General features: G+C 43.6%; 1 protein-coding gene across 1 annotated transcript; it reads left to right on the top strand.

Annotated features, from left to right (window-relative positions):
* Positions 1 to 19,455: 19,455 nt before the first annotated feature.
* LOC134370034 (large ribosomal subunit protein eL6-like) lies at positions 19,456 to 20,369 on the top strand. The gene has a single exon (XM_063086955.1). It carries the CDS (start codon positions 19,456 to 19,458, stop codon positions 20,320 to 20,322), a length of 867 nt encoding a protein of 288 aa, XP_062943025.1. The 3' UTR covers positions 20,323 to 20,369.
* The last annotated feature ends 614 nt before the right edge of the window (positions 20,370 to 20,983 follow it).

Here is a 20,983-nt window from a genome sequence, read left to right on the forward strand (position 1 = left end):
ATGTGGAGTTACAGATTATTTTTCCTTTCCTAGTTTTTAAAAATTGGTACAAGTATGTGTTGCTATTATATATAATCAGAGCAAAAACCTGCAAGGGAATAAAAAGGGATGTGTTTCACTTGGAGCCAGACATTTCACAAGCTGCAAATTGGAGTGGCAATTGAATAAATGCCACAGAAATGGCATTTGAATGGTGAACAAATGGCACATGAATAAATGTGACAAGTTCAAAAAAAAAAAAAAAAAAAAAAAAAAAAAAAAAAAAAAAACCCAAAACCAGCTCCAGAATTTAAGCAGGGTCAGAGCAGGTATTGTGTTTGGGAATGGGATGGAAGGGTGGTGAACTAGTTTTCTGAATCAGACTTTTTTCACAACCTCAATTTTTTCCTGTCAATTCTGGTTCCTAGTGGGCCACACATTAACTCATAATGCCTATAAGGAGCTTTGAACATGCAAGGGCTGGAGTCATGAGTCGTGGAGGAAGGCCCAGTGTGGGCATGTAAAGGGATTCCTGTCCAAAGCACTTCAGCTCACTACATGTATGTGCCTTGTGCCTCAGCATCCTAATTTCTGACTGTTCATTAGAACTACCCAGGAAGACTTCAAAATAATCATGTCCAGATCCTATCCAGATCAATTAAATCACTAGCTCAGGTGGTAAAGCCCACATGTGGATATTTTTTAAAAGCTGCCAGGATTCTGATGTGCAGTCAAGGTTGAGAGCAACTGCTATCAATGCTTACAGAGAGGCCAAGGAGAGGTCAGTGGTCAGACTGGAACTTTGAGGAGACAAGTCCATCTGGGGATCAAGATTCAAGGCTGAAGCCATTTGGGTGCATGTGATTGCCCAGGGAAGGAGTGTAGAGTCAAAGAGAGCTGAGGACAGACCCTTAGGCCAGCCCAGCACCAGCAAGGTAAGTGGAAGTAGAAGAGACTTTGAAAGAGATGAAATTGGAGGAACTTGAGATGCAGAAGGAGAACGTGGGATGGTTGCCTGGCAGCCCAGAGAGGAGAATGCCATGGTGGTCAGAGAGGTCAACAGTGCCAACACCACCCAGAGGCTGCCTTAAGATTAGGACTGAAGGGTCTTCACTGGACTTGACATCTGGGAAGACTTGGGTGGCCTTAGCCAGAGGAACATGGTGAGGCCAGAGAAACTGAACTGTAGTGGGTCGAGAAATAAGTGCAGTGAGCCAAGAGAGACAATGAAATTCCTTTCCACAAGCCAAGGATGCAGTTATGATTGGGACAGATCCCCTCCCCTGAGAGCGTAAGCATCTCTTCACCACCCCGCAGAAAACAGAAAAAGAATCTGGCTGTTATTTTTGATGCCCAAACGAAATGAGGTTCTCCCCCACAGGTACAGACACATACACCAGCACGCCAGCACACCATACGTCGTAAGGGAGCCAAACCCAGACTCTGAGCCAGAATATAAAACCTATTTAAAACATGCCTGATTACTCTCAGAAACAGTGCCTAACTCAGGGCAAAATAGCCCCCTGCAGCCAGGTGGCAAACTAAACAAAACCAGCCATGACTGCAGGCCACAAAAATCACTGTGGAAGCTGCCAAGCCTTCGAGGTCTGACATTGTTGCCTAACAGGAAACCCAAGGAGCAAAACAACCTATACTCCTCCCCCAGAACGGTTGACCACTATAAGGAAACTTAGAGAGCCTACAATGAGAGAAAACCCACAAAAACACCAAAAAAGAAACAGAAGAACCCTATGTGAACAGCCCGACACTGTAAAATATGACCAAGAACCTCGATGCTACAAGGAGACTGTGCCATCTTACTACCTCGGCCAGCCGTCTTCAGGACAGAGACCAGCTCTGCAGCCAGACAGGAGGAAAGGGCCAGTCCTCCGTTTTGTCTCCTTCTCTTCTCTTCCTCTCCCAGTTTGACTCTGTCAAGATCCTCTTGCATTGGGGAAGCTGCAGGCTAGGACCCAACAGGCTGCCAGGCCTGGCCTTCAGCAGTTGAGCTGGGAGAAGATCTGGACAAACTCCACTACACTGGCTCCTCCTTGGTTGCTATTTGGCTTACATCTGAATGATGGGGATGAATCAGAATAGCAGTTCCCTGGGGTTGACTGCAAGTGGACACAGTGGGTGCTCTTTCTTGATCTGGGGGCAGAGTATAGAGCATGTTAGGGTTATAAAAGTTCATTGAGCCTTTATGATTTCTGTGCTTTTGTTTGTGTATTGTACTGCAATAACAAATTGTTGCTGTTGTTTTTTTAAAGCAATTATGAGCATGCCCAGTGGCTCACTCTCTCCAGGCCCCAAAATACCACCCTGCTATTTCTCTCTCTCTCCAGGCAATGGCCTGCAATTTTCCTCTTGCCCTGCAGCCACCACCATGCAATTTGCACCTCACTAATTTCCTGGCTAGTCTTAATGCCATCTGGTCACTGCTCCACCCTGCTTGAAGGCAGAGACCTGTTGCCAGTCCTGCCCAGCAGTTTGCTGCGTGGGGCTTAGAGGATGCATCTGATCGGCCAACTGAGACCTGGAAGATCGTTTTTAGAAATTCACCTTAGAAGAATCACACAGAGGGGCAGATCCTCTGGTGACACAAAATCTCCATATTGCAGCTTCCTCAAAACCCATGGTATAAATGGAGCTGAGGTGGTTTTGGAGTTGTTCTGAGCAAGCAAAATATTACATTTCACTTAGGTTTGAGGGGATGTTGCTTGGCAGGACTGAGTGATTGACGCTCTTACTCTCCAATTTTCTGCTCGCTGAAGCGTTAAAGCAGCAACCCTGAAGTCCATATAAAGCCAAGGGCCTGCGTGCAGAGCACTTAAGCCTAATCTACAAATAAAAAGCTTTTATTAGACCTTCTTTCCTTCTCATTTTGCCTAAGATCCTAAATTGTCTTTCACAGGGGCTCGCCAAAAATGTAACTGCAGTGGATCTCAAATACTTTTGCAGGTGGCAATTAAAACAGTTGAGTTGTTCTCCGTCCATAATGAAGGGTTGGGAAGACTATATATAAGTACTGAGCAAACACCTCAGATCCTTTATTTAAGCTTCCTGATTCTCAAGGCAGGGTGGTTTAGTGGAAAAATTTACTGGGGTTAGATGTCAGAAGAGTTAGGTTCTGGTACTGATTAGCTATGTGACCTTAGATAACTTTAGACTCTTTGAGCCTCGGTTTTCTAATCTACAAAATGAGAGGCTTGGACTAGATTATAGTCAAGAGTTTTTGTTGTTTAATGTTCTATGAATCCATGATATAATTACATAGCTAAATATACATTCATCCACCTTAATTATGTGACGGTTTGTAAGAAAAAGTCCTGTCTACTTGGAGATGGGTCTTCATTCATTAAGCAAATACTCATTTAGTAAACTCTATGCCAGGAACACTGCATTTCTGTGAAAGACACAAAGATGAATACAACTAAGTTCTTATTCTCAAGTATCTGTGAATATCCAAATACTGGATGTAACACATATCTCCTTTGAAAGATAGTGCTGATAATGAACACGTAAACTCCCTCTGATCTGAGCATGGACAAGACATAAACTCCTGCCCAAGTAACGGTCCTGACCCAGGTTCATGCTCTGATTCCTCCACCATAAGCTGTTTGAAAGTGACCTCTGTGAAGTTTTCAAAGTCCAAATGTCTTACCAGTGTTTTTTTATGAATTGGTTTAGAAAATTTTCTCAGTTTAAACATATGCAAGTTGACATTTGATTCACTATTGATTTTAGATTGCTCAAGGTCTCTCTGGCCATTTTAAGGTTTTCTATGTGTGTATTTGTGTGTGTGTGCATGCGTGTATATCTACCCATATTAGAAATATGCATCTGTTTGTGCTTTTCGTTAAAAAAAAGTTCCCCACCTAAGAGTTTCCAGTATATTTTCACTGTTATACGCTTGCACATTCTTGTATTTAGACACATCCACATGCCCCATGGATCTCCTGTCCTGCAGCCTGTGGAACCGGCATCTGTAGCAATGGTACTCTTGCCAGATCTGTCCCCCTAGCCCCAGATCCAGGTAGCAGCCCAAGGGCAAGGCCCCCTGCTAGGACCAGCTACATAATTTGCAGGGCCCAGTGCAAAATGGAAATGCAGGGACCCTTGTTAAAGTGTTGTTAAAAATTTTAAACCAGCAACAGTAGAGCATTAAAACAAGTGTGGGGTCCTTCTAAGATTGCAGATCCATGAAGCCAGCCCTGACCTCCACTTTGCTGTCTGTGCATTAGGACAAATGACTGCTGAAGGCTGGTGTCCAAGTTCCTCTAGCACTGTTGTGCTTCTAGGTGGTTCCAAGAGCACTGGCTCACTGCTGGTGCCCACCAAACCTCCCTCTACAGGAAGGGACAAAGGATGGAAAAATAGGAGAGGATGGCAGAGCAAGGTGCATCAAGGATGGTTTGTGCTCATAGCATCAGGAAATGTCTTCAAGGGCTGTCAGAGATTATGTCACCCAGCCCCTTGCATAACAGATAAGGAAACTGAAGCCCAGAGAGGTGCTAAGATTCTACTGAGGCTACAGAGTTAGTTGAAGCCAAAGCTGAGCACAAAATCCAGACTCGAATGCTAGCCCAGGACACTTCCTGCTAACACATACATAATCACACCTAGATTAACAAATGCTCTGGGAATGCAGCCCATCTGTAATGAAAAACACATTTTTTTGTAGTGTTCTTAAGTTCTGAGGATGACTCCCATTTTTCTTCTTCTGGTTGAAGGTAAGGAAATAGGACCCAGCTGTGAAGCTGCAAAGTCTTTTAAGCCTGTCTTCAGCATGCCCAGACCCCTCTCCTGGGGCTCTTCTCACAATGGTGGCAGCATCTTCCCTCCCCAACATTCAGAACCCTCAAGCTTTCCAAGTGCCACTTTCTATTTTTGTGCAACTTGAGGGTTGAGACTTTGGGTGTGAATGGGTTTCAGTCATAGAAAGGGGTGATTTCCCAGCTGATGGAAACCTTAGAGATCTTTAGAAAGCAGTCCTGAAAATGGGATGACAAGAGGGAGGAAGGGGCAGGTAAGGAAATCCCCTTCTTTGGACCCAGGAGGCACATGCTTAGAGAATTTCTGGCATCTAGAAGGAATGGCAGGTGCAGGGCCAACCCCTCCACTCTAACTGTTATCAAACCAAAGCTAGCAGGTGGCTTACCCAGAGTTACAGACTAAAACCCATGGCTCCTGAATTTCATTCCAGCTTCTTTCCACATGGCCATTCTATCAATGGTCTATCCACTCATGTACTTTAAACCCTTTATATTGGGGCTTTTTATCCTCTCAAGGGAACTTTATCAAGCAAATGGTTGCCTCCGATAGCCTCTGTCCCTGAAGGTGAGTTGCTCCCTGTGCTCTGGCTAGTGGAAATCCTTCTTAGCAGCTCCACGGCCCTGGGAGGAAGTTTGACCTTCAGGCCACTAAAATCTAGGACCTAGGCTCACTCCTGGAGGCAGCTTCTCCGTCCTCAGCTCTGGCTGAGCTGGGCTGGCTCCCCTTCCTTACCTCGAGGTCCCTGCTCTTAATCCACCCCTTGCTCTCCTTCCATGGACCCAGCAATCCCAGAAACATCATTCCTGTTTGCTGACTGATCAGGTGGTAGCTCCATTAGTGCTTAATCATTTTCCATGTCATAACCTCCCCATATCGCCATCCCCAGGCCTCCGGTGTGTGGTGTGTGATCTCGTCAGGCTATACTTTTGGATGAAGGCTGCCTGCCACTGGAATGCACTCTCTAGGGTAGAGAAGTGTCAGAGTGTGGAGCAAGCCAAGGCAGGCAGGAGTGTGTGGCCCGCAAGGACAATGGGACTTTTATTTCTAGCCTGCCTCAGCTGGCAGTCTCTCTCCCACTCTCTTTCTTGGTTGGGCTTTGGTTTAAAGTTACCCTTTCAGGATCAGGTTGGTGTTTTCTTTCCCATGCCACCGGGGAAGTTTCTGTTTCCGAAGTGGACCAACCGTACACAGACAGGTCAGTCAGTCACAGGCCCTGGCTGTACCCCAAGCATTGGTGTTCAAAGGCTTCTCTAAATCCCCCTCGCAAAAAGAGCCAACCAACCTTGCCTCTTGCCATGCGGAAAGGCACATTGCTCTGCAAGCTAATCTTTAAATTATTGTTTTTTGTTGGATATATGTAATCATAACCAAGGGCCCCCTCCCCAACAACTCCCCAAAATTTTCACAGAAAATCCTGGAAAAAGAACTGCTGGGGGACGGGGTGGCGTGCTCTGTTCAAGCAGCCTTTGCTCTTCTCTTCTCTCCATTTTTATGCCTTCAGTCACCATGAAGTCTGGCCATCAAAGATATCCTGATCTCCTTTTCTCTGAAACTAAATGACAAAATAAAGGAAACAACCCAAAAAACTTCAATGCAGCTGAGACACGCCAGCTTTTTAAAAAATACTAAAAATTATAGAAGAGAGGGGGTGGACACCAGAATCTCTGAAAGATCAGTGAAGCTCTTTAGGAACTTGAAAGCTCTCATCCTAAGGTTTTTACATCCTGGGGGTTATATGGGGCTGGCCCAACCTTCCGTTTGCTAAGTGGCTGTCTCCCTATTCTTTTCTGCTTGGGGAAGCTGTGCCCCCACAAACACACCCCAGGCCAGATTATGAGTGCAGCCTTCACACGGGGGAGTCTTATAAAAGCCTATCCCTTGCAAGCCCGCAGTATGATGTTAATTGAACCACGCAATAACCACACATACAGCTACACCCTACCCTGAGAGGGAACAAGGGGTGACTCTGCTCAGTGTATCATTATCTTATCTGGGACTTTATCTGTTTTTCTTTCTTCTTATTAGTACAAAGGTAACACCTACTTACAAGAAGGGCACAAAGTAAACAAAACAAAATGCATCAATCTCATCCCTCCTCCCCAGATCCCACTCTCTAGGAGTGACTATGGCCAATGGTCTGGTTAGGCACCCAGAACCCCCCTGGGCCCCTTTGCTGTCAATCTGCACGCAACCCAGGCAACCACTGGTCTGTTCCCTGGCATCACAGATTAGTTTTGCCTTTTCTAGAATTTTACATAAATGGAATCATGTAGTATGGGCTCTTTTGCATCTGTTTTTTTATCACACAATTTTTTTTCTAGTACTACTTTTTATTCATTTTTATTATTAAATTTTTAAATTTATCATTATCATATTCATTCTTACAAATCTTAATATTTCTTTATGCCCTTTACCTGACCTGTCACTTCCCAAACCCCAACCCTCCCCCCCGCCCCCAGCTCTAAGTATCCTTAGGTTTGTTCTCTCCTTCTGAAAGTTCAATGTATTATTGTGGTCTTTTCTTTCTTTCCTTCATTCCTTCCTTCTTTCCTCCTTCCCTCTGCCCACCCCCTTCCTTCCTAGCAGCCGGTTATGAGTGAGAACATGTGGTATTTCTGTTTCTTTGTCTGACTTATTTCACTTAATGTAATTTTCTCCAGACTCATCCATGTTGTTGCAAATGGCAGAATTTCATTCTTTTTTATGGCTGAGTAGTGTTCCATTGTGTATAACAAATGCTGGTGAGGATGCAGGAAAGGGGAACTCTTCCACATTATTGGTAGGACTGTAAACTAGCACAACCATTATGGAAAACAGTATGGAGATTCCTCAAACAACTACAGGTAGATCTTCCATTTGATCCAGCAATCCCACTACTGGGTATGTATCCAAAGGAATGGAAATCATCATGTTGAAGGGATACCTGCACTCCCATGTTCACCGCAGCTCTAATTACAATAGCCAAGACATGGAACCAACCTAAGTGGCCATCGACGAATGACTGGATTTTGCATGTTTTTGAGACTCCTTGCTGTTACTGCGTGCATCAGTAGTCAGTTCTTTCCTATTGCTGAGTAGTATTCCATCATAAAGATGTCCATCCACTTTTCTATTGCTGGACGTTTGAGCTGTTTCCAGTTTGGGGCTATTATAAATCATCTGAAAAAGATGTCATATTGTTGTTTTTAATCAAGAAACTAAAAAGAAAAAAGAGGGAGAGAACAAATCCAAATTTAGCTCCGACCTATAATTCAGAGCTTAATAATTAACAGGCGTATTTCTAGGGCAAATATCTTTATGTAAGCAAGAAGTACAGATTGGCCATCTTAATCTCGATTATAATGATGATAATTATTAACATTGAACACATATGACATTTCCAATTTGCAGACTCTATTTTCAGATATGATCTCTGGCAGTGTAGTAATTCTACAAATGCCAGGCTCATAATATGGTCTTTTTCAACCCCACCTCCCTCTCCACAGTTCACAAGGAGGAACAAGGCTGACTCCACTGGTACTTAGAAGACACGAGGGATTCTACTGATAGATTTACCTGTGAAACATTGACCCATGTGCCTGCTCATGCAGATCATTTAAGTCCTCATTTGGATCAAGTTCTAAGGAATTTAATAAGAACTATTCCAAGAGGTCTGCTATATACACATCCATTCATTAGAAAGAATCCATTCAAAAGAACCTTGAAAAAAATATAAAGTAGATAGGACCAAAAATATGATTTGACTTACTTTGCTGACTTCATGAGGTAATTTGGATGATGGAAGACATGCCACCCAAAAAGCAAAATCATCTAGCGAAGTGGTAGAATAAACCTACACGTTCAAGCCATGACATTCATGCTTATAGCCAGGAATGCAATTTTCCCCTCGCTCGAATTATTCATTTCCTTTTTAATAGGTCACGTCTCATTTACCTTGATTTAGCATTGGACCAAATACAGTCTTGTGTTTGGTGTGGGGGAGGTAGCAGAAGGAGAGAGAACAAGAGAGAACTTTATGGGAAATATGGTGCCCTGTTCTTAAAATCCAAGTACATGCATGTCAGGAATACACATCTTTGACTTTTTTCTATTGTGGAAAGAGTAAAGGGCTTTACTATGTTTATATACTTGAAAGAATAACTAGAAGTATGCTTGAAAATACGGTTTGATGGATAGCGCTTTTGCACGTGTCACTGTGAGGAAGTATCGTAATGCACATTTCACCACAAGGCCGAGGAGAATATTTAAAAAGAAAACTCCAGTGTAATGTGAAAAATAGACTGATTCCTACTTCTGTCTACAGGAAGAATAAATCACTAAACAAATATTTTAATGGCCTTAAAATACAATCAAAAAGAGCAATTCTCTAAGGGGGTTAGTTTGAGTCCTCATTAGAAGGTTTATTTTCTTTGAGTGTACAGATCGTTATAAATCTACAATTGCAGTTATGATAAATTTATAGGAAAAACATCACATGGCCACATCCTGTGAAGTGGGCATTCCACCCTTGAGATAGAATAGAAACAAAGTCCTCAGATGAAGCATAGTCTGTAACAACCAGTCTTGACAAGGAAATGCTTGACAAGGTTCCAATTCTGACAGGAACTGAATTTTAAAAAATCCAGCCAGAATCCTGACTTCTTTCCATTATAAGACCCTTTGTGCTCTAGTCTCTGTTTTACTTAAAAGTCCATAAGGCAAGCATAGCACTCAATAAATATTTGTTTAATAAATATTGAACCTAATGTGGTTCTTAACGTTCTATTAACTTTTTCGTAGCACTTTAAAAAATAACTTACCACTGTCCTGGTGGATAGAGATCACTCGGTCAGAAGTTAGGAAATTATCATGACCTTCAGAAATGATAAACTCTCCTAAACCTTGGTTTCTCTTTTGATAAGTTAACATTCTTTCCCATCAAATCACTTCTTTAAAAGCTTTGTATACTTTAAGTGGTCTTTAAAAAAATTCTTATTTTTTAACTAAAAAAATACAAACTCACTTGATGAGGTTGAACAATGCAGAAATGCATGGATTGTGCAAAATGTGGTAGTCCTCTTACCTAAAGTCAGGCTGGTCCTCAGACGTAATCATCATTAACAGCGCAGATGCAACCTTTCAGTAGTTTTTTCCTATGCTCTTCTAAATACATAAAGATTTTTAAAAATTCTTTACCAAAAATGTATCATGCTGTCATACTATACATATTATTTTTCAATTTGCTTTTTTCTTAGTGAGAATTTTAAAGTTCATGTGATAGAACAGGGGCTAGACCAGCCTTCAACGGAATTTCTTTCATTTATGCATCCATTCAACAAACATTTACTGAGCCTTTACTGTGTACGTGGCATTGTTCTGGGTGACAGGATGCAATGGGAAGGGGGTCCCTGCCTTCGTGGCTGACTTCCCTGCACTAGTGTTCAGTGTTTCTTTGTGAATATCTGTCACCTACCTCTTGAAACTTTGGGGAACACACATTTTAGATAGTGGGTGAAATATCTGAGTGCGAATCTTCCATGGCAGTACTTTACACTAAATTCTAAACAAATGTATTATCTAATAGGGTTTTATTGTGTATGTTTTTGTATAATCCCATTGAAGGCAAAAGATGTTTTTCTCTTTGAGTTTAGAATGGAATATGTTTTGTTTTCTGTTGCTTTGCTGGAATATCGTTGATATACAGTACACTATAGCTGTAGTTCTTTAATGTATAGCAAGGGGATTTGTATCACTGACCATAAGAAAAAACATTCCTCAGCAGGAAATGAGTATGTTCTCACACTGCAGAGAAACTGTTGTCCTGGCTCAGTTAATATTCTGTAATGGGAAGGTCATCTTAACATGTAATGTCTTGGAGAAAAAGGATAAATACCTCTAAATATTCTTGTTTCATCTTTTTCCATGTCAAGAGCTTGCACACGTATGCACACACTTAACTCCTTTATTGCCTAGAGTCTTGGCCCCCAGAATGCTGGACTCAGCACCACACCAATCACTGCCCAGGCCCCAATAGCTTCCTCTTAGGAGTAACTGCAAGCCCTGTACTAAGGAAATATCCGGGAAGCCACTTCTCAGTGCTCTCTCCCTCCCGCACACCCGATGGTTATGATGAAGAGGCTGCTGGCCTGGCTAATCTGTCCTCCTGCAGGTCTCCCTCGGGTACCCAGAGTCAGACAACCAGCTGCACCACACAGAGATCCAATTCAGGCTCAGCTTGGGTAACTCACTGGCCTTGTCACTTGGCATTTATAACAGCCTGCTGACCTGGCTTGGCCCACGGGAGACTGTGTGGGCATTTGTACCATCCCAAATGGGAACACCTCAGCCCAATTCTCAACCTTGGGCAGGAACTTTGTGAGCCCTGGCAGCTGAAATTAACTGCTTGGAGGACAAAGAGGCATTTGCTGGGGCCTGAAAATGAACCTCTCATAGGTGAATCAAGGCAATTTCTCAGGCCTGGTAGTCTGGACTGAGGTTGGGAGGGCAGCCTGCACAGAGAGGCAGTCCAGCATGGGCCTCAAGCGTCCTCGCACGTCCTTGCTGAGTGTGCCAAACTGCAAGGTCAAACAGTCTTCAGACTCTGAGCCGTGTGTGTAGTTTAGTTGTGTGGACAATTAAGCAGGTCAAGGTGATCATAGCATGACTACTGTACTGAAGACACACTCACCAGTGAAGGGTGAATGGCTTGTGCTCTTGGCCCCAGGTTCCTTAGCTGTGGCACTGTCCACTGTGAGCATAGCTACCATCTGCGCCTGCCACAGCTCCCTGTGGGAATCGAGAGTAGGAATAAGCTCTACTCCAGATGTTCCTGCAGTTTGCTGTGTGGTGAGTAAATAAACTGACTTGGGTCTGTCTACTTTCCACACCTATGCACACGTGGCAAGCCAAACCGCTTGCTTGCTGTATCAGTTTCCCATGGCTGCTGTAACAAATGACCACAAACTTAGTGGCTTAAAACAACACAAATTTATTATCTTACAGATCTGGAGGTCAGAAGTCTGAAATGAGTCATATGGAGCTAAAATCTCGGTGTTGGCAGGCCTCTGTTCTGAAGGATCCAGTGGAGAATCAGTCTCCCTGAATTTTCCAGCTTCTAGAAGCTACCTGCCTTCATTGCCTCATGGCTCTTGCCCCCATCTTCAGAGTGCATCCTCCCAACCTCTGCTTCTATCATCCTGTCTCCTTCTTCCACCTTTGACCTTGCCTCCCTCTTACAAGGACCCTTGTGATTACATTGGGCCCACCTTGCCACCTGCAGAGGCTTAATCACATCTGCATGTAAGGGAACATATCCACAGGTTCTGCAGATTAGGACACGGACATCTTTTGGAGGTCATTATGCGGCCTACCACACTTGCTTAATTGTCTCCCTTGGGGGTCTCGTCACTTCTCGCCATCCACTCTGATGCTATTCCTTGCCTAATACTGCAGAACCCAGAACCCAGTGCTAATAGGAGAACATTCTTTGGCTCTTAGCAGGATAAAGTAGGGGATCTGTCCCTCCTGACTTTACCTGAGGTTCTGGTAAGAGGGTACAACTTATTACTGGTACCCAGAGGCCTGGTACCTCTGCATAAAATCTCCATGAGGCCAGAAATTTCTTTACCAATGCCTAGTTCTAGAACATGGTAGATGCTTAATAAATATTTGTGGAATGAATGCATTTATTCAGCTTGCTTGTTGCTGGTTGCCCACTTCTACTCATGCATGAATTTTAAAATTTCTTATAACAGGAAACTGTTTATCTATGTAATACATTTGTTTTTTCCACCTTAGTTCTCAAGGTTAGATGCCTGGTGGTACCTTTATCACAATAAGGAGCATGGAAGAGGGAGCAGGTTTGGGAGGGAAGAAATGTTCTGTTCTGTATGCACTAAGTTTGAAGTGCTGACAAATCGACAAGGCTGAGATATCAAGCAGGAAGTTGGAAATGTGGTAGAAAAAAACAACAAGGTTGGAAACAGAGATTTAGGAGTCATCACATGAAAGAAATAGAAGAAGGCACAAGATTGATGGAACTGCCAAGGGAGGGAGTGTAGAGAGAAAACAGAAGAGCCCATTTGGCTAATTCTCCAGCATCTAACATTAGCATTGATGCCAACAACACTTTTTGGTAATATTTGTACGTTTTAATGATCACACCCACTCACACATTAATTTTTAGATTCAAATGTCATAGCAGAGTCTTATTTCTTACCTGTGACACCATATTTCCTGCCCCCTCCTCACCCCAAGCCCCTCTTCCAGGACTGAGCTTCTCTGTGTTTACTTACCCACTGCCATTTAAAAAATATCTCCTGCGATTTCCATCACACCTCGAGGTCCTTGAGCAGTGGACCAGTTTCTTTCTTCTCCCTGCCCACCCTCTACCTCTGCCACCAGTCATACCACAGGACTCAAACCACCAGAACATGGGATTGCTGGGGTCAGGCAGCTTCTGCATGGTAGTGCCTTTCTTGGACTTACTGCCACCACCACCTTCTTTCCCCAGCCAGACACCAGGATCTAAACTATATGGGTCACCCAGTCCAGATTTCTATCTGGAACAATAAACAAATAGTCTTTCAATTACAGATTTTATGGAGACAAAAAGAACTGGCTGATACTATTCTCACGATGAGAAAGGAACTCTGTATGGTTACTTAAGCATATTGTGAGCAATTTGTAGAGAGAGTTGCTGCTATCTGTTCCTAATTCCCTCCTTTCCTCAAAAAGAAACTGGGAAAAATCCATGACGAGTGTGTAGCCAGCTTTCAAGATGGCCTCCCGTGATCTTCACCTCCTGGTCTTCACACCCTTGTTTAGTTTCCTCCCACATTGTAACAGGGTGAGTCTGTATGGCCGAGAGAATATGGCAGAGTGATGGTATGTCACTTTCAAGATTAGATTATAAAAGGTATGGATAGATTACTCTATCAATCTATCAACAGAGTAATCTATCTCTCTGGTCATCTACTCTGGAAGAAGCCGTCATCTATGTAGTAAGGATAGTCTGCAGAGAAACTCAGGTGGTAAGGAACTGAGGCCTCCAACCAGCATCTGTGTGTGCGAGCCATCGTTAAAGCGGTTCCTCCAGCCGCAGTCAAGCCTTCAGATGATAGCAGCCCGACCAGTTGCAACCCTACAAGCGATCCCAGGACAGAAGCAGCAGCTAAACTGCTCTTGAATTTTTGACCTACAGAAACTGTGAGATAATAAATGTTTGTTTGGAGAAGCCGTTTAGTTTAAGGATAATTTGTTATGTGGCAATAGGTAATTAATACAACCAGGAATAAGGGTCACCCCAGACTTGTTTCTCTTTGATTGCCCTAGTTCACCTTCTTGGACCCTCACTGCTCTCGTCACTGGGTGGTCTGCATTGAGTGAGAGCATCTTTGCACCTGGAATCTCATCATCATCCTTAGCCTCAGTCCATAGGTTTGCACAATGTCTACCTTAAGAGATAAAATGCAAATTGCTAATAAAGATTTGAGAAATAAGTACTTTAACTAGTAACTAAAGAAAAGTAAATTAATACAAATATGAGATTCTACTTTTTCACTTAGCAAAATAATAAGGTTTTAAAAAATATTAATACTTAATGGTGAAAAGGTGGTTTGACCTTCCTCAAGTGTATTAAGAACATTGAAAAAAATTTATATTCTTTGATGTAGAGTTGATTATACTTCTAGGAATAGATTCTATGAAAACAATCAGAAATGCAGACAGAAATTTATGGCAAAAGATGTTCAGTGCAGCATTTACAGTACAAAACATTGCATGCAACCTTTTGTCTAATATGGGAAATTTGTTTTTTAAAACGTATACCCATTTCATTTGAAATTGTGTTGCTATTAAAAATTAAGTTTATAAAGTTTTTTATTATGTGGACAAATGTTTAAGTAAAAATGCAGGATACATAATGATAAATGCAGTATAGACTCAACTCTAGAAACAAACAAATAAAATGAAGACTGGAGAGAAACGTGCTAAAATATTAGCATCACTTATAGTTTAAATAATCCTCCCAGGCAAGAACTTGGGATAATTCTATATGCTTCTCAGAGTTTTCACATTGTATAGATATTACTTTTATAATCACAAAACAGAATGTTTAAAAATTTTGAATGTGTGGAAAGTATAATTTCTAAAGAATCTAGTATTTGCCACTGCCCTTTATCCAGAAATTACAATATTTTGGGTGATTCATGAATGATTGTCATCAAAAGCCCTGACCAGCCTAAAGTTTCACTTTTTTTTTTTTTTCGGTTCTTTCAAGTGGGAGATGAGTGGACATTCTATAATGAAACTATGGAGCAAGTCTGTGACAGTCCAAGAGGATGCTGAGAGGTGTACATTGTGGCATTCTGGAAGTGACAACACAGTGCCCAGGGCAAGGTGCTCTGCAGAAGGCCTGGGAGCTCAGGATTCAGTTCCTTTTACTTAGGAATGGAAATGAGAAGATAGAATGAAATTATAAAAAGTTGGTCACCGACTCTGAAAAGGACTCAAATTATTGACGGCTTAAAGCAATCAATGCTATGAAAGTCATAATTACCCCAATACTGTAAAGGTTTGGGGTTAAAAAACAAAACAAAACACACACACACACACACACACACACACACCAAAAAACAGTTCTCCCAATCTGTGTCTTGCTGTTTGTATCTCTCTGGTTACATAACTAGAAAAGTGCCCGCTCAGGAATGAATCACAGATGGCTCTGCTCAGTGTTTGCTTTGAAGTCAGTTCAGCTTGATTTATCTGGTCCGTGGTTTGAGGATGGAGTGGAAGGATCCAACTGCATAACAGTGCCCGGGCCCCAAAGTAGGAACAGGGCATCTGTTTCCCGCGCACAAGTGTGTGAGGAAAGGATTTGCCCTTCGAGCATGTTGATTCTGATCCTGGCTACTTAGCAGAGAGGGGTGGCGGGTGTCGCTTCCTGGGCTGCTCGGCCTGGGGTCTGGAGGGCTGTGCTGAGGCTGCTTCTCACACCCCTGTGCAAAGGCTACAGCTCTAAGCATGAGCCAGGCTTGGCCTCACTGGCTCCTTCCAGCCAGGGAGGTGTTGGACCACGTCAGCTGGATGAAGTCGAGTGGGGCCTGGGTTTCGGCCCTCCACTGTGGGTCTGGGTATTTATACTTGTTCCTCTGTTCATTTTCTCTCAGGTGGTTAATTATATTATTTCTCTTGCCAGTTTTCTAAAAGGACTAATTGACCCAAGAGGCTGGAGTGTTAAATATTTGCAGAGAGTGGTATGCAGTGGCTGTGGGAGGCAGCAAAAGTGAGATGGTGCCATGGAGAATTGTAGAACCAGCAACAGCAAGGCACGGAAGTCATTTAGTTCAGGGGCTACAGACCCGGATAGGGACAAAGCAGGTTCCCTAAAGGTGGGCACTGGGCAGGTGTAACACAGCATGGAGCAGAGGTGCCGCAGACTGGAGAACGCACACCCTTCCGAAAGGCATGCAAATATAAATCTTAATAATTTGTGAGCCAGGACTGGTCAGCTAGTTCACTTGGGAGAGCATGGTGCTGACAACACCAAGGTCAAGAGTTTGGATCCCCTTACTGGCTGGCTGCCAATAAATAAATAAGTAAATAAATAAGTAAATAAATTTAATTTAATAATTTGGCAGCCAAAGAAAACACAATTGCATGCTGGATTTGCCCTAAGGGTCAGCAATTTGAGATTCTTGAGTGGTCCTACCCCTTTAATGTTGAGATAATGAACAGGTCCAGGGACCAGTCCAGTCAGTGACCAGCAGGCCTAGAACCCAAGTCTTTCTTCCCCTGGCCAGGCGCCTTCAGCCTGGATCTCTGCTGAGAATCTGTCTGCCCTGTGACCCTACAGGGGCCAGGGTGACAGTTTGGCCAAAAAAAAAAAAAGTGCCCATCAACCCCTACTTATTCCAGGAAATGGTCAGCCACAGAAAAATGGCCACCCATAACAGGAAGCAATTCTCTTTTGAAATGTCCCTAAACTGCTCACGTGCCCCAGTGAAACCAATCAAGGACTGCCAACTGTGCCTGGAAGACCAATCAGAAAGTCTCTCTCTGCTTCTGAAAACCCCACCTTAAGACTTGCTAAGCAGAGACTGTCTCAGTATCTCCTCTTTTTACTCTGTAAATCTCCTTGTCCCTCTAACACCTTTACAGCACTACTGAAATGAAAGCAACCCGCAGAAGTTTTCCTGGCTGCAAGTGTATCAAGAAACAGCCTGTGTTTACTTTGTCTGGACTTAATTTTAGAAACTGCCCTATTTGAGAGGACTGCAGCTCTGAGGAATTTTGCTCTATGTGTCTGTCTGTTCCTGGCGGAGTAGATATGGCGGAGTAGATAGAATCTGTCCCTGTTCATCTGCAAACTGTAACTATCTTACCAAAGCAGCCTGCATTCCCAGGGTGCCAGCTGGCAATTTCTGCTCCCCCTGCACTGGAGCTGTAGGAGAGGTACACGAGCACACAGGTCCTGGGGACCTGCCGTCAGCCTCTAGGCAGTGCACAGTAGTCCCAGGGCAATGTGTTCCCCTGGAGGCCTCTCCAGCCCCCCCAACCCCTGCTTTCCTAGGCGCCCCCCTACTCCAAGCAGGGTCCTACCTCCTCCCTGATGCAGCGAGTCACAAAACCTCTGCACTGCTGCTTTGTTGTCAACTGTGAGAACAAGAGCACATCCAGTCAACATCTGCTTACTTAATATTTTCTATGTGGCCCAAGTTCAAGCAAAAGCCTTAGTGAGCAAGACTCCTTCCTCTCCCTCCCCCCGTGAGAGTCTGCTAAATGCCTTGATTACAATAGCTAGTATTTACTGAGCACTTACTATTCCCCAGGTGCAGAGTTAAGCACCATACATTCTTCTCTTTAATCATCACAAAAATCCTAGGAGGGAGGCATTCTTACCCCTTCTGTGCCAGTAATGAAATCGAAGTTCAGAGAGGTTAAGCAAGTTGCTCAGAGTCACACAGGGTCAGAATTCACATTAGAACCCAAGTTTAAGATGGACTCTTTGCTTCCTGCCTGTATGGCATATCTGCCTTTCACTGGGGGCCCCCAATTCTCCCCACACCCATCCCACTGCACAGATCCTGGCCCATGTCACTGTCCTCTGCTAAACCCAGATGAGCCTGGTATGAGTTTCTGGAGGGTGGGGAATGGGCAGTACCGATTTAAGTCCTTCTCAGGCCTTCAGGCATCTTAACTTTTACAGGCACAACCCACATGATACCAATTGTATTAACATGTTCCAGCATCCTATTTTAAATATAAATGTTGTTGAAAACATTTTGAAAGGCATTTTATAACTTTGTTCTTAAAATTATTTTTTATTTTGATTTGGCCATTTTATTTTCTTATTTTGAAATCAATTCAATTTTTCATTCTGAAACATTTTGTAGGTTCTTGAAAAGCCTTAGGCACTGGGCTTACAGCCTTTACACAATTGAAAAACAAACAAACAAAAAATCGTGGGGATGGGGAAGAGTTATTTCCATATTGTTCACATTCTCACCAATATATAAACCTTTGATTCAGTTTCCATAGCAAGTATTTTTGCCGACAGTCCTAAATCCTTTACATTAGTGCCTTCTGGGAGTTCCTGACCCCAAGTCTGCTGTTTTGGTGTTCTTTTACCATTTCCAACTTGCTGGTACTGTGGGAAGTTGAAACAGAAACAGTTGATCGAATGCAGAAGCACGGCTTATGCTGTGCATCACAAATTCTCGATTCTTGAAGTTGGGGGTGGGGTGGGATGGGTAGAACCTCCTCCCAAGTGAGTGGCAATGATGAATGTTAGAAACTTGGCAGCACGTTATCTCTGGCAGCATTTTATCTCACTTTTATTAGTTTGCTTGGGCTGCCTAACAAAATACCTTAGACTGCAGGGCTTAAACAACAGAAATTTATCTTCTCACAGTTCTGGAGGCTGGAAGTCCAAGATCAAGGTGTCAGCAGGGTTGGTTTCTTCCAAGGGCCATAAGGGAAGGATCTGGTCCAGACTCCTGGGTTTGCAGATGGCTGCCCTCTTGCTGCCTCTTCACATGGTAGTCCTTCTGTGCACAAGTGCTCCTGGTGTCTCTCTGTGGGCCTAATCCCTCCTTCTTTTAAGGACACCAGTTAGATTGGGTTAGGGCTCACCCTGATGGCCTCATTTTAACTTAATCATCTCTCTGAAGGCCCCATCTCCAAATACTACTGTTCAATCCTATTCTGTAGTGCTGGGGTTAGGGCTTCAACATACGAATTTGTTGGGGGTGGGAGACACAATGCAGCCCATAAGAGATGAGTTTTATTTTTAAATGCCTTGGTAATGCTCAGAAGCCTTCCCTCCATCTTTGCCGAGACCTCAGAAAAGGGCTTTGCAGCACTCAGAGCTGGGATAAGATATAGTGAGTCTTCCTAGTGTTTCTGCTCTATGGGTGCTTGTTAAACACTGTGCTAAATGCTTTGCCAGCCTTAACTCGACATCCTGTGATATATTTATTACCCCCAAGTTTGCACATCAGAAAACAGAGTGGATAAGCAATCTGCACAAGATTAGTCAGCTCATAAATGGAAGAGCTGGAACGTGAATTGAAGCTGCCCATGCTCTTAGCCGCTTTATACATAGTGGAGGGCTAGGGAGGGGAAGCCCTTCATTTCCAAAGGGCTTTGCTTACCCAGTGTGTGTGTGTGTTTGTGTGTTGGGGCAAGGTAGAACAACTTCTTGCTTTCCCGTCTTGCAAGATGACGGGTGAAAAAGCTAAGGAGCCAGATGCTAAGGAGAAGAAACCTGAAGCCAAGAAGGCTGATGGCGGTGGCAAGGTTAAAAAGGCTAACCTCAAGGCTAAAAAGCCCAAGAAGGGGAAGCCCCACTGCAGCCGAAATCCTGTCCTCGTTAGAGGAATTGGCAGATATTCCCGATCTGCTATGTATTCCAGAAAGGCCATGTACAAGAGGAAATACTCAGCGAATAAGTCCAGGATTGAAAAGAAGAAGAAGGAGAAGGTTCCTGCTACTATCACAAAACCAGTTGGTGGTGACAAGAATGGTGGTACCCGGGTGGTTAAACTTCGCAAAATGCCTAGATATTATCCTACTGAAAATGTTCCTCGAAAGCTGTTGAGCCACGGCAAAAAACCTTTCAGTCAGCACGTGAGAAGACTGCGAGCTAGCATCACTCCAGGGACCATTCTGATCATCCTTACTGGGCGCCACAGAGGCAAGAGGGTGGTTTTCTTGAAGCAGCTGAGCAGTGGGTTGCTACTTGTGACTGGACCTCTGGTCCTCAATCGGGTTCCTCTGCGTAGAACACACCAGAAATTTGTCATCGCCACCTCTACAAAAATTGATATCAGCAATGTAAAAATACCAAAACATCTCACTGATGCATACTTTAAGAAGAAGAAGCTGCAGAAGCCTAGACACCAGGAAGGTGAGATCTTCGACACAGAAAAAGAGAAGTACGAGATTACAGAGCAGCGCAAGGCAGATCAGAAAGCTGTGGACTCGCACATTTTACCAAAAATCAAAGCTGTTCCTCAGCTCCAAGGCTACCTGCGATCTCTGTTTGCCCTGACAAATGGAATTTATCCTCACAAATTGGTGTTCTAAATTTCTTACCAAGAACCAAATTAAATAACTGATACATTTCAAAAAAAAAAAAAAAAAAAAAAAAGAACAACTTCTTGCTTTGTGTTTTGTTTTGTGTAGGGTGGTTCAGAGAATGTCTGGGAGATAACCCATAGTTTGGCCTTTGGTTTCAAAGATGAAGGCCCAGGGAGGGAAGCTGGCTGATGGCCTAACAATAGAGAAGGGACAGAGTCTGTAAACTTGAGGTTAAGATAAGAGAGCTGCCCCTAAACTTGGGAGAGATGGTCTCCCAAGAGTTGGAAGGGGTCGGTACTAGCAGCATTCCAGGAGTGGCAGAGGCCTGATCCCACCCATACAGGGATCCCAAAGTGGCAGTAGAAATGGACACTGACCCCTGTGACTCTGAGACCCTCAGTGATGGCCCCCAAAACCAAGTCTGGCACAGAGGGGAGGATATGCCACAAGAGCCATTTCTCCTTCAAATGGACTGTGGTGACTGACAGATGAGAACAAAGTCCTGGTGCCCAGCAAGTCCAGGTGTTTCTAAATAAGTGGGGAGGGGATGCAGAGCAGCAGCAACAATTGATCCTGGAATTCTCAACACCTAGGAGAGTGAGTATGTGTACCAGATTTACTTTAATGTAGAAAAATAGATGTGCCATTTCTTACAATTTGAGTGTCA

Source organism: Cynocephalus volans, chromosome 2, assembly GCF_027409185.1.
Source record: "Cynocephalus volans isolate mCynVol1 chromosome 2, mCynVol1.pri, whole genome shotgun sequence".
Classification (NCBI taxonomy): Eukaryota; Metazoa; Chordata; class Mammalia; order Dermoptera; family Cynocephalidae; genus Cynocephalus; species Cynocephalus volans.

Excerpts from the sequence above, each read along its gene's own strand:
- LOC134370034 (XM_063086955.1), top strand. The coding sequence starts at position 19,456 with ATGACGGGTGAAAAAGCTAAGGAGCCAGATGCTAAGGAGAAGAAACCT.